This window comes from Prenolepis imparis, unplaced genomic scaffold (assembly GCF_030444845.1).
Source record: "Prenolepis imparis isolate NDT839.2.m4 unplaced genomic scaffold, iyPreImpa1.0 SCAF_11, whole genome shotgun sequence".
In the NCBI taxonomy this organism is placed as follows: domain Eukaryota; kingdom Metazoa; phylum Arthropoda; class Insecta; order Hymenoptera; family Formicidae; genus Prenolepis; species Prenolepis imparis.
In genome coordinates this window covers 5,647,287-5,661,712 of record NW_028141169.1, presented here as the reverse complement: position 1 = coordinate 5,661,712, position 14,426 = coordinate 5,647,287, and the positions used below count along the sequence as shown (strand labels likewise).

The following is a 14,426-nucleotide window of genomic DNA, read 5'->3' as shown; positions in this document are numbered from 1 at the left end:
AAAGTGCCGGTAGCCTTTAACGTAACACATAGAAATGCTCTCTCGTTCTCTCCGTATGTGATGTATGTAACAAGAGCCGGTATGAAGGGAGGGGGAAATGAACGAATTCTCGGATAAAAAGGATTAATTGTTCTCTCCATCGTTACTCTTTTTTTTTTCGATGAAAAACCGATACAACGATTCATTATCCAAAACTATGAGTAAGGAATAAGCGCAATCGAAGCGAAATCGATCGACAGGGAAATTTCTGCTCGTATCGTTTGCCATTTCGAGAGAGGATAAAAATAAAATATTTTAATTTGGAATTTTTTATCTACTTATGACGGAATCAAATGTATCGCGCGTGAGAATGCAATCGTCTCAAATGTGGAGATATGAATTATGTAAATATATTAAGAAAATATTATTATTTATACATATATGTTATCGAGTATTTTAAAAAGATGAAATTATCTTTTTTAAATATGTAAATCTTAAAATTTCTATTAATTATAAAATAAAATTATATTAAATGTAACTATATATATATTTTCAAAATATATTTAATAGAAGTCTTGATAAAAGTGGCTAAGCCATTTTACTAAATGAACTTCTTAAATATATAAAGATATTTATAATGTTACATATTGATAAAATCACGTCTTTTCGTCTATTATTCATATTCTTTCGTGGTTCCTTAAATAGGCCGAAATCGGCGCACGTTTACCGTAAAACATCAGAACATGAATTCGCCAGGACGGCTCCGCATGGCGGAAGTGAATTTTCGAAATCTGCTTGTTTTAGACGCGGAGACGTGCCGAGAATTTCGACAAACGAATGCGTGACTGGTCAAATTTCTATCACACGTATATTCGCGAACTTATTGATCGGAATATGGCGATCGATACGCATAGGCGTCGGGGTGTCTGAAGCACGTTTTACGTTTCCACTAGAAGACCATTACAGATGTCGATTACTGCTGGTAGTCGGCTCGAATGACACATTTATGAGCGAAATAAAAGTCTCGACAACAGGAGACAGGGGGTTGTAATGGGGGCAATGGCGCGTTGGGAAACAAGTCAAGCCTGCGGAATAATGTCTCTCAGACAAAGCGTCGTTACGGAGAAAAATCGTTTTAAATGTGCATTGAACGTATGTCATCGCGAGGTAATCGAGATAGCGCATAAATGAGCATGCTAATGATACTAACATAAAACTTATGTTGTATAATAAACTTGTATAATACGTTTTAAATGAAACTTGGGAGTAAATGGCGCCTCTCTATACGATAAATACTTTTGCGTCATTTTTAATTTAACATATTCTTAATGCATAAAAATAAACGTAATTTATTTATTTTATCTTTCAGAGCGCTGGCTGGGGAGAATGGTCACCTTGGTCGAAGTGGTTGCCATGTACAAGGTAAGTAAACATATTGTTTCAATTTTAATTAATTTTTAGTGTCCTCTAAAAAATCTTATCTTTATAGCATCGTATAATTACAGTCATATAAAATGTCTTTTAATAATTTCTGCGATTAAAACCGAGCTCACGAGATTGCGCAAAATGCTGCATTTAACTCAATAAGACACAAATTGTAAGCACAAAGAAAAGATTCGCATTCAAGAACTGCCATATCTTATTATCTCATATTTTCTCTTCGTAATAATAAAGTATTTCTAATAAAACGCATATACACGTATCTGTGTACACGCGAGATAAAAGTTTCTGTTTTTCTCGATCAAAAAATCGTACTTATTCGAAAAACAAACTCGGCGATACGAAAAATGCTACATCCGTCGCGCCACATATTGTTTGGTAACAGCGCGACTAAAAGGGCTTCCAGCACAACGGTGATCGGCCTTTCGCATGCAAGACATGATCCAATCCCCGCGATTTCTCATCGCCTGTGTTTCGTATACGGTTTCTAATATTGAGTCTCCTGCCGAGTAACGTAGCCGGAATGTTAAGCGTTCCGGAACTCATTTTGGCGGCCACCACCGGCAATAAGTTTGTTCTCTCTCGACTCTCACCCCGCTCGTTTTTCAGTTATACAGAAGTGGCTGGAACTGCGAGACGTAGCAATTTATGGCACTTACAACTTGCGAACTGCACTTGGCCGGGCAAGCTTATTGTGTGATCTACAGCATTCTACTTATTGATGTTTCTGTACGCCACCTGTACATATTCTTCGTCTCTATTACAATCTCAATTACTACGATATCGCTAATCAGAAGTACGCGCTGATAACGCTATTATGTAGATAATGTAATTAATGTGATTGTACAATGAATTTTATTTATTACTAAAAATGATAATATATTGCGTGTAACAACTTATTATCATATGTAGTAAATATGCAGCCTTTAGGTAATTCAATTAGTGTTATAAAGTTAATATAATAGTAAATAATAGAGGATATAGGCTATTGCATATTGTGCTTGATGCATTATTTATGAACAGATTAAAAATTTTTACTGTTTCTCGATATTTACGTAATTACAAAGCTTCACAATTGAAATTAATCAGTATATATATAATATATGTATGCCATGTATTATTATTCCAATTAACTAATTGTTTGCGCATTAGTTATTGTTCAAAGCGGATAATTACTTTTTGTATAGAATAATGCAGTCGGTATCAACTTTTCTAAAATTGGAGCCAAGTCATGATCGATTTACACATATACACACGCGCACACATACACACACAATCGACAAAGCATTTAATAATGATGGCTACTGTATCGCTATAAATAATCCACTGATTCGTTTTTACGCACAAACAAAGGGCTTTATGTATGTAAAGTGGAATATATGGAGAGCTTTTTTTTTCCTAAGTATTAACCATTGATACTATTTGCATTCTGCCAAATTGAGAATGCTCAGCCAGCTCGCGCTTGTTTCTCTATTTAACGATCATTTTTTCATCCATTAGATTTGTTGTCTTCTCTTTCTCGTATCAAATCGTTTCTGAAAATTTCGCAGCACGACATTATCACTTTGACATACGTCTCTCTTTTGAATCTAATTCTATTTGCAGCTTTAGAAAACCATATCGTGCTACTCAATAATTTCGAAGAATATCCGCTGGATTTTCGCATTGGAACGAATATTTAAAATAACTGCAATCAAAATCTTTCACGAATTCGGCTTTAATCGAAGTACTCTTGAAGCTATTTGTGAATAGAAGACTTCGATTTACGTATTGATTGAGCAAGAACACTTAATATTATAAATGACACTTTCATTTTAGTAGCAAATATGTTTTGCGCCAATCTCGGAGTGGAACTAACTTATATTCGTACAAAGTAATACAATTTTCCAGCGAATAAAGATCGCTCGTGGAATTAGCGTGAAGTAGTGAATTGAATTAAATAACTGTGCGTCGCGCCGGCACGCGGCGGCGAAATGTAATTAAACTCTTGACGATTTCAGCGCGACTTGATTATGAAAAGTTTATTGGGGATAAGCGTGCGTGCGGGAAAGATACGCGGTTGAAGTTGCATTCAAAAATAATTTGCAATCATTAAGTTTATAATTCGCTGATAAATCTTTCCGCTCGTCTTTCAGGACGTGCGGTGGTGGAATCTCGCGTCAACAGCGTCGATGCAGACGTAAACCGTGCAAGGGCAGAGGCTGGACCACCAAATATAAAATCTGCAATCCTGAGGTGAGTGTGTTTTCGAATATTAATTTAATTTGTATAGGAATATCTTTCTCAAAATAATTCTCGTCGTATTTTTTCTCATACTTTTGCTATAATAAATCTCGTCAACACTGTGACTGAATTTTCTGAAATAACAAATCAAATTAATAAATGTTTAATTAAAATATTTAAAATAAACTGGGCTAAAATAGAAGCTGTGCTAATAATAAATAAATAAATTTTAATACGCAAGATGCGAAAACCGTTCTATCAAAAAACTGATTTTACCGAATTAAATTTTAAACTGATCAAAGCGTATCATTAAAAAAAACAAAACAAAATAGTAGTACAATTCTATGTCCAACATTACATATTTTCGCGCGATTACAGTCGGATCGGATATAGAATGACGATGCCGAGAAGGAAATTAACTGCATCGTTAAAGTAATTTTCAAAAGTGATTGACATTCTCTTATAAAACAGAAAAATTGTTATTCTCGAATCGTTTTTCAACGCGATAGAAAATATATACAACAAAAACCTGCAAGTCGCAACGTTTCCGCTTTAACCGCAATGTATTCAAAGCGAATGTTACAAAGTAGTTCTCGATGTGGTGAAACTACGATTGATTTTCCGTTATGCAAATATATAGAGATGCATTCTGAATCTCTGGCTGTTGGTGACTTTTTCTCCCCGTACATATTCTTTTTATATACGTATCCGCGATGTGGAATACAAAGCAATTAACTTTATCTACAATTTAAAATAATGCGTCTCTGTGGTAAAACACTGATGTAATCGCGCGTGTATACACGTTTAAAATATACATATACCTAAACACATTTAATTTATAGCTTTAAACCGTTCTCGCATATTAATCAATCGTTTAATCGCGATACATTTAACAGTGACATTGCTACTTTACGCTCATTGGGTGAGTGGGAGCGCATAAAATATCGTTGATGCAAATGGATCGCGTCGATTGCGAATTAAATGACATTTATTGTCGCAAATCGTTCTTAAATATTTCAATGCGCCCCAGCACCAATATTATACCAACCGGGGACGTAAATTGGATATACATGATGAATTCGATATTGGTGCAATAACAGCCGACAGCGCTTTCTCTCGCGAATAAGCACGTTCACTGCGCCGCGGTTACAACCAATACGCACGCTCTGCATTTATCCGGAGTAACCCCCGACGGGACGTTAGGGATGCTGCAGCTGACCCGACCTACATTCGTATTTAGGACAGGTTTGAGGGTGTGAATGCAGCCGGTACGTATTGGACAGTTCCGCCTCGTCGACGCCTTCCGCGTCCGATCGATATCGACCGATACGGACTTTCTTTCCCTTAACTCTTAACTAGAATGCATCAGAACGATGGTGTATTTATAGAACGGATATATATACATGTATATATAAGTCATGGGAAAATCGCGGATAATTAACCCGAATGGAGAGAGATTCAAGAGAGATATTATTATTAATTTACGATAAAACAATTATACTCTGAATTGCGCGATTGTATTCGCATGATTGTCGGAATATCTAATAAGAACATCTATATATACGTGTGTGCGTTCGGCGCGTTCTGTACAAACATAATTATGATAATTAGCTAAATCGCTTTCTCTACCTTGGCCTAAATTAACGAAGTAGGAAAAAAATGAAAAAGAAAAAATGTCGAATTAATTTATTGAATCTCAAGTGACGAAATGTCTTTCGCATTACTCGAAATTTCGAATAAATCACACGTCGATCGAGGCTGACGTGTCAAAATCGATAGATAGAGATGGTTCCACCGGCTTTATTCAGTGTGTGATCGCGACGTAATGGCAGGCTTCTTCCCACGAGTATATATTTGACGAAATTATAATTCCATATATCACTTCCCACGTTTTCGTACACCAATCAATTGTTACAATGCGCGGTTTGATAATATGTATGTGTATTAAAGTTACTTTTTTATTAGTTGCAGCAAGGGATAAAAATACGAATTAAAATATTTGCAAATAATTCGTTATGCTAAAAGAAATCTTAAGGATTGCAATTTTATGTCATTAGAGCTATTCTATTTTATTATCATGAATCATATATATATATTTTATATACATATTTTATATATATTTTTTATGAAAAATTTTGACATATCAATAGATGTCAAAAATTTTTTTAAAGAAAATACTTTCCAAGTTCGCGTCAGGATGCATCAGATAGCGACATAAACGATGTCACTCTTCGTACCGATTAACACCCTGGTCGCATTAACGCGACGACATTCGACCCAAATTGACGTCGTTAACCGATTTGCTCGGCATGAATTTCTCGAGGGATCGTATTATATATCTCGAGTTCTCGTAAAATCGTAAAAGTGCGCAAAGCACCGTAGATCCCAGATGGGAAGATGCCTTTGTCGCCGCGCGACCGACGCGACGACGTGACATTCCGCCCGCAGGGCGATGTTCGTTTTCGCTTGCTCCGCACAAGAAAGTGCATTCAACTATGTTCATACATGACACATATTAAGCTGATCTTCCCACTTAAATCCGCGTTAAATCATAAATGCAACCATTACCAAATAAAATCGCACTTATCAATTAATTTAGTGATAATTATGTGCTAATTTGTTGCTATAATCCGGATTTTGTTGCTTAAACGTTTAGCAGAAATTTATGTTAGTAGTAGTAAAGACGAAGCTGACGAAGCTGGGGCTTGACAAGCTCTAATTTCTCTTTCTCTCTTTGTCTGTCTATGCATGATGCAACAAAGACATCGATGACTGTTCACAAAGCAGTGCTGTCAATCTTATAAGCGAAACGCTTTGTTGACACCCTCGCGTTCTCACTTTTTTGCGCTATGTACTCCGCATACGTAACACGTTATATTTTTTTTCGTTTAACTGGATCGAAATGTTTTGTTGTCCTCTGCCGACGGCGGCGGACTGAACTTTGTTCGCTAATTTACATTCCCGGGTAACGCGCATGCAAAGGTACTATGTATGTATTACTACTGCGGTTAGGACCGCAGTAAGCTATATTGTCAGCCTATATAATGAAAATATGTAAATTGCGGCTCCTATTTCTCTTCTCTTTATTCTTCCTCGTTTTATTAATACGTCCAAAAAATATGGCTACAGATTAAAAATAAGTCTCGAAAATATCTTTTTTATGATTTTCTTTCTTATTAATAGAAAATCTTTGCGGAACAGAATTTTATTGCAAAATATTAGCGCACATATATTAATACAATTATAAAACATATGTGCATGATACATAATAAATGCATCTTATTATGCGGACTTAAGTGTTTGGAAATGACGGACAACGAAAAAAAAATCAGAAGCTTCTTCCGGACACAGATATTACGTTCGCACGATGAACGCCAAATAGGAGTAGGTTTAAATATCAGCTCGCAAAATATTCCTGGCTTGCTGCATTAATTTTCCAAGATTATCCCTACGAAATGTAATAGCCTCATAATTTTCTTACGCTCTATACTAGGCTTTTTTTAGGATTTTCTATTATATGCGGCGACAACAAAGCATTTGGAGATTCCATCCATTTGCATTTACACACATATATTTTGTTCTTATTTGAAATCTTTTTTCTCGATTATTAAAAACATTAAAAGTATAAGAATTTTCATTTGAATAAGATATAAATTTTTATGATCTTGTTTTTAATATCGTTACATTTTTCTCCGCTAATTCCAATTCATATATGTTGCAAGTTGCAAGAGTGAGATTTTTCCTGATGTGTTCTTTTAAGATTTGTTGCATTTACTCACACGTCAAAATGACGTGGATTTTGTTCTATGTCCGCGGGACATATCTCATTCAAGCTGATGGACAATTTTCCGCGAGCCATAAGTGCCGTTTCGCTTCTGTGCTTTTTATGATGTCACATCCAATCGAGGATCATGATTGGTCAATAGCGCACGATCGGCCCTCTGTACAAATGACCGTCCGTAATCCCGACAATTCTGATATTATCGATACCTTGCAGCTATTGCTATCGAAAAAGATTTGATTTATTATTATCCAGCGCAGTAACAATTTTTCCCATTGCGAAAAACATAGAGAGAGCTATGGAAGATCATTTATAGTTGAACGATTTGATAAAAAGTATACAAAAATGTTCCATGTCTTTACAGCTTCAAATTTACACGATAAATTTTTTTTTTTTTTCAAGCTTGGAATTTATTTCTTGCAAAAGTTTTACGCATTTAATAAAATTATTTTTAAATGTAATTTTTCTTACTTTTTACGTTCATACAAAAGACTTTTTATGTTTAAAGTTTTCAATAGAATGTTTATCGAAAGCATAAGCGAAAATAGATACAATTACTTTATCAATCTTTTGCGTAATTTTGTCATGATTTATGTCCGATCACAGTCATATTTGCATTGCTAGTGCGATTCTAAATATATCTGGTGATTTATCGTCGATAGAGATGGCAAGGAACTTTTAAATCGATCGTTTGCAGATCCGTGATTGTGACCTAACAGACTGTTGGGAAATTGATAGGTTTCGTCACGGAACAAGTCCTTTCCAAGAGATTTTCGCAAAGTAATCGAAGGTTACCGCGGCCAAATATTAATTGTGCTCGATTCGGAGGTCTTCGCTTAACGGGCGGGTCCTTCGGGAGTGACTGGGGACAATAATTCAGCCACAGGAACGTTGTAAATTTCAAGTTAAAGTCCAACTGGAATTTACGTCCGCGAAATATCTTTCTTTTGCCTCAAATCTTACTCCATTTTTTGCCGCTTTTCTTTCATTTTCTCTCTCACGTGTGGCAATAAAAAAAAAATAGCGCATGCGGGTGCGCATACAAATGTGGAGTTAAAGATTTAGTATTTTGTGAAAAGAGTATAGCGTTACTCGCAATTATTCCATTCCGTATTCAGTATGTTGTTTCGCGTATATAAATGTTATAAATTATCCCTCATGCGATATAATTACTATTGGGTCGCAGTTTTTGGTATAGCTTAATTAATTTCGTACTGTAATGAAACGAAAACTACATTGAACGCATATTACACATTATACGTGCTCTCTCCGTTACGTTATTGAACAAAAACTAAAATGTTTCTTCTTCAGAGATGGTATATATGTATATAACTTTTTGTGATATAATATAATATAACAAGAACCTTTGTGCATACATGAAATCTAATTTAAATATTTATAAAATGTGATTATATTAATGCCAAAATTGTTATCTAATGATTTATTATAAAAAGATTACGATGATGACAAAAATATTTTCTAAAAAGTGATTATAAAAAAAAAGAATTTCAAAACAAGATTTTTCCGATGTTTCTGATACTTTATTTTTCAATAATCAAAATTATATCTATAAAATCAAATAACCAGATTATTAATTAAACGGATCTTTGTTACATTTCGCAAACAATTTTTGCTATAAAATATTAGCGCTTCTTCCTTTTGATAATGAATGTTGAATGAAAGAATTTAAATATGGAAATAAACGCGCTTTTTCTGAATGAAGTGTATTTCATACGTAAATGTACGAGATAAATTTATGAATACCCTCTGCAAAATATACAATTTTATAATATCAACATATATTTTTTATTGCACATATATATATTTTTTATTTCTATATATTTTTTATTTTTATCGAATGCATGTTAAATATTAATCAAATCAGAATCGAGTACATACAACTGCACGAATACCGCAAGTATCGGACAGTTACCGAACAATGGGTCTGATATATCCATCCGGTATAATAACTTGGATACTTTTCCGGTGAGCGCAAATCGCATATATAAACTAGAGTTCAATTTAGTTCCACTGAACGATTATGTATCTTGACCAAGCGTGTGCAGTATTGTCGTAAAATGTATGGTCGTTTGCACATGAATCGAGGCCACACATGAGAATATTGAATATTTTCACGACTGATTAGAAAGTAAAATCTAAGGACATTATTTTTCTTGCATATTGAGGCTATAAGAACGCTTTTACATAAGTGAAAGAAAGGAATTGGATACAGTTATGATTTATTATTTATAATAATTATGATTTAATTAATTTTTCATATCTTGCAGTTTGTACGATTGAGAAAAAGATTGGATAAAATGTTTTAGTATTTGCAATTTTTTTCTATTATACAGAATACAGTATTTTTTAATTATTTGAATAGAGCTGTAACTGTCTCCATGTATTTTGCAAATTTAAATAAAAATGTTAAATGTTTTTTTTCCAAACAGAACAATATTTACTGATGTGTCAACATTTGAATTTGTTATTACGATATAGAAAATTTAAACAATTTCTTTGACGTGTTTTTAAAACAAGGACTTTTATATATATTTGTTTATTTATTAGCGATAACAATAAAATAATTACAAAAGCAATTAAAAATTTAATTAATGCGAAAACAGACATTTTGCTTTATAAATATCGATTAATAAATAATTAAAGAAATTTTCTTGACATATTTAGTTGTAAGAAAAGAAGAAATAGAAAATTTTATAACGAGCAACATTATCAAAAATGATTTTCCGAGAACGGGATATTAAATTACTTCTATTTCTCCGAAGCTTTTCCTCTGTTTCGAAATGTGAAAGTTCTATTTTTATCAAGTTGTAAAATAAACGTCGGAAATACTCGTGCAGGATAATCAGACTCGCTTTGTTCGTAGCATTTATGCAGATACATATGCGCAGAAAACTGAGAAGCAACATTATTCTCAGTGAAATATTCTGAAAAGGGGCATAGCCATAAGTTCTATAATGGAAGCTTCTATTACATCGTCCAACATGCGCTGCATGGAAATTGTATGAACATAGTAAAATTAAATAGCATACTAAAATCTCTATCTTTAAACATCACTCACATGTACATACGCTCGCATCCATTCTGCGCGTTCTCTATTGGCGATGAATTTTGGAGTATTTGATACGACAGAAGGAAGGTCGGCGCAATGTATTTTTCAATTATTCACCGAGAGAAGCGCTATCAAATCGGTACTGGTAATCCGTAGTAATGATGACAAATCACGGTTCGCGGTAAAGAGAAAAGTGAATATACCGGAAACCAGAACGTGATTTGCCCGCGACGTAGATGCGCGACCGTGTCCGAACCAGATCCGCAATGGTTAACGCGCGCGTTTCGTCTCTGCTCTCACATCCGTGTGTTGCATAATGGAATTAATATAGCCGATAAAACCGTCCGCGTAATGTTCGTCGGACGAAAACGATATCATTGTACAACTTTTATTAGAATCGTTGTAATCGTAGCTTTAGCTATAAGGGATATTAATGTCGCGTTTGGTGCGGCGAGTCGCGCCCGGGACTCGTTATGCCATTGTGGGATTTTTCCGGAAACGAGATACCGGATTAACGCATAATGCGTTATAACATATGTATTTGTAATGTATCCCGGGAACACGCCGTACTCTCCTCTTTTATCTCCTTTCTCTCATCTACATATTCAAACTTGTAAATTTATCTCAAATCTTTTTTTAATAATAGAGATATGTATGTAGAAGTAATACACAGAGAAATGTCCAATTTCGCATAAATTATTAATATTATATATTAACATATTAAGATAATATATAATATATTTTATCTATATTAATAATAATATATAGTTTATTAATATAATGTATTAAAATATCGGTACACGTTATAAATCTTTTATGAATCAAGTTGTTATTATTCTCTGATATAGGGTATGCTAGCTTGTCTTATCTGGATTAATGAGAAGAAAATTCGATACGTTCATAATTAGACAAGTAATTTGGGAGAGCTTTTTACTTAATTTATATAAAATATTAAATAACGAGTATAAAAATGTATAAAAAGAAAGTTGTTTGCGCGTTATCTTATTAGAAAAATGTATTTAAACCAAGAAAGCGGCTGAGCATGGATGTTGAAACATTTAGATTGTTTGCCAAGGTATTTGCGTATGCAGTCTCTGCGTATTCTCTGATATAGGGTATGCTAGCTTGTCTTATCTGGATTAATGAGAAGAAAATTCGATACGTTCATAATCAGACAAGTAATTTGGGAGAGCTTTTTACTTAATTTATATAAAATATTAAATAACGAGTATAAAAATGTATAAAAAGGAAGTTGTTTGCGCGTTCTCTTATTAGAAAAATTTATTTAAACCAAGAAAGCGGCTGAGCATGGATGTTGAAACATTTAGATTGTTTGCCAAGGTATTTGCGTATGCAGTCGGTGCCGGTGTAACTTTTATTGCACGTCGTGTAACTGCAGTTTTACAGGGCTATTAATATCGCGTTTAGCGCAAGCAGACCAATGATGAATCCTGTTACGGCGTCGCGTAGATAAATAATGGAACTTCCTTGCGAAGCTAAATGCTCCGAACTCGTGCATAATGCATTACTTGCAATTCCGCGATGCGCAAGTAATTGCGGACGACAGAAGTTAGGTGAATCATTATTCTCGAACTAGTGGCCATCCTGTAGAAACTATCGACGACAGGTAGCGGCGAATGTTCTCGGCGACTAGTTAACCGGTTTGTATCGAGATCGCGTAAACTGTTACATCTGTACAAATTGAAGACGTTAAAATAGATCGCGAATATACAAGAGATAAAGAGATTTCGGAAAAAGTATTTTTTAATTTCTTCTTTAGGTGAATATCAAGTACACGATAAAAAATATCTTTATATTCATTTTGAATTTGATAAAAGTCACATCCCGTCATACATTTTTCTTACGTCGTGTTTTTTTAATTACTCCACGATAATATTATATTTATTATAATAAATATCTACAAGAATATTATGAAAGTAATCGTGATATAAACTCTAGTTTTTAAATGACTAAATATTGTCGAATTTATGTAAATTATTTTAAATCTAAAATGACTGATAGATGGTACTTGCTTTTTCGAACGTTCGAACTCGTTAATTTGTCGCACAAAGCCGCTCTCTAAATATCGAGGTCATCGTTAGTTACTCCCGTTTGCTGGGTTTTATTTATCGAAACTCGAAAGTTGAGCGAGACACAGTCGACGCTGGATTGAATTACATGTGACTGACATGTCCCAGTGGCACGACAATTCTGACACTCGCAGTTTGTGATGCATGCATCGCTGCGACAAGCATATGGCATAGCCAAATGGTTCCCTTTTAGGGTCACAACACGTAATTCACTATACGCGGTTGCGTGACCTGACAATTCGAGGAAAAATAACGATTACGTAGTGTGAGGGATAACATGTCCCGAGATAATTAACAAATTACAAATTGGCGCGTCCAATCTACTGGACATTCAGTTTCGCAAAAATCTTGATCGAATCGATGCACTACATCACTTTACGTTTATATTTTGTTAAACTACATGACATGTCGATATATGATTGATTTTTGAAACAAATAGCCTTAGTTTTTAATCGCTTTTTTTACGAAAAAAAAAAGTTTCGACGAATCTGTATTGAATCAAACTGTTAAAAATAGATTACGATGCGTATCATCGCACGTCATCGGAAGCAATCGTTGCGCGCGTTTCCGATAATAATTATTTGCACACGCCTAAAATATTATAAAGAATTAAATAAATTTCAAGTGATGAATCAACTTCATATATAATGTACCTATATTGTAGATAGCAAATAAAAAGGGAAGAAAAGGAGAAGAAAGAGAAAAAGAGAAAAAAGTGTATGCGAAATTGGAAGCGAATTTCGCAAATTTCGCGAGTATCATATACGATGTGCTTAAATCGCGAATCTCGAAGAAATTATTTGTAGAAGCACAATATAAACAACACACGGCGAAAACGAACCTCTGCCTGGATAAATTTTTCTTCTCATCAGTAATTTCGCTCTCTCGGCGCGTACCTACATTCAGAAATGTCGGCTGACTGCGAGCGCGAGAAAAAAAAACGCGCAATGCAAACTACGAATCGCGGGGTGCTCTGAAGAAAGTTCGTCAACTCGGGTCCGGCCGGTTACGCGAATTTATATAGCAGCCCGTGGTCGGGAGAAATCACGGCGAACTGAAATGAGCGAAGAAAAGGGAACGCAACATCATTAGCATAACGAAACGGAGAGGCGTGTACCGAATACAGATTTCAAGTCTTCCAAGGCTGTCATCCTCCTTCCACCTTTCGATCCTCGACTCTTTCTCTCTCTCTCTCTCTCTCTCTCTCTCTCTCTCTCTCTCTCTCGCTCTCCCTTTGTCTCGCTATTCTCGGGTAGGTACCCCTGGGTACGCTCTGTTAACACTCGTAATGGCACAGTGTGTATTTCACCGAGCTTGTGTCCTACGTTTTACCAACGACGAAAACAGAGAAAATTCATTTGTGGGAGCGAGACGAAAATTTCACCGTCGCGTCGCCTCGACATCGCGACGCGATAACTCGGCGAAAGGTTCGCACCGCCGTGCTCGGGTTGATAAAACGGCTAGATGATTAAAATTAATTTAGGGTTTTGGGATTTCAAAGGACGGAAGGAAACTAATAAAGTCGAACTGAAATCTGTCAACAGTAAGAATGAGTAATTCCGCAAATGTAAATGCTTGTAGGAGTGAATATATATATAAATAAAACTGATAAAGATATAAAAGAATAAAAAATGTTTTTATGTAAGAAATAAAAGGACGAAATTTTGATATAGAAATATTTTTTGAGGAAATGTTAGTGACTGACTGTGATTGTGTTATTCATTTTAATCAAATCTCGTCGAAATTAGAACGTACAATGATATAGATAATCTCTTAAATTATTAAATAAATAATTAAATCGATAAATGCAATTGCTACAAATATTTTAACGTGATATTGTTAA

The 14,426-nt window shown here is 34.7% G+C and overlaps 1 protein-coding gene across 3 annotated transcripts in view; it reads left to right on the top strand.

The window, feature by feature from the left end:
• The window catches only part of Nolo (ADAMTS-like no long nerve cord), a 194,055-nt gene that overhangs the window by 121,254 nt on the left and 58,375 nt on the right, over positions 1–14,426 (top strand). For all 3 annotated transcript variants that reach the window (XM_083049039.1, XM_083049038.1, XM_083049037.1), the window contains exons 3-4: positions 1,349–1,401; positions 3,555–3,654. In XM_083049039.1, the coding sequence (XP_082905165.1) occupies positions 1,349–1,401; positions 3,555–3,654 (153 nt within the window). The remainder of the gene's footprint in view (positions 1–1,348; positions 1,402–3,554; positions 3,655–14,426) is intronic.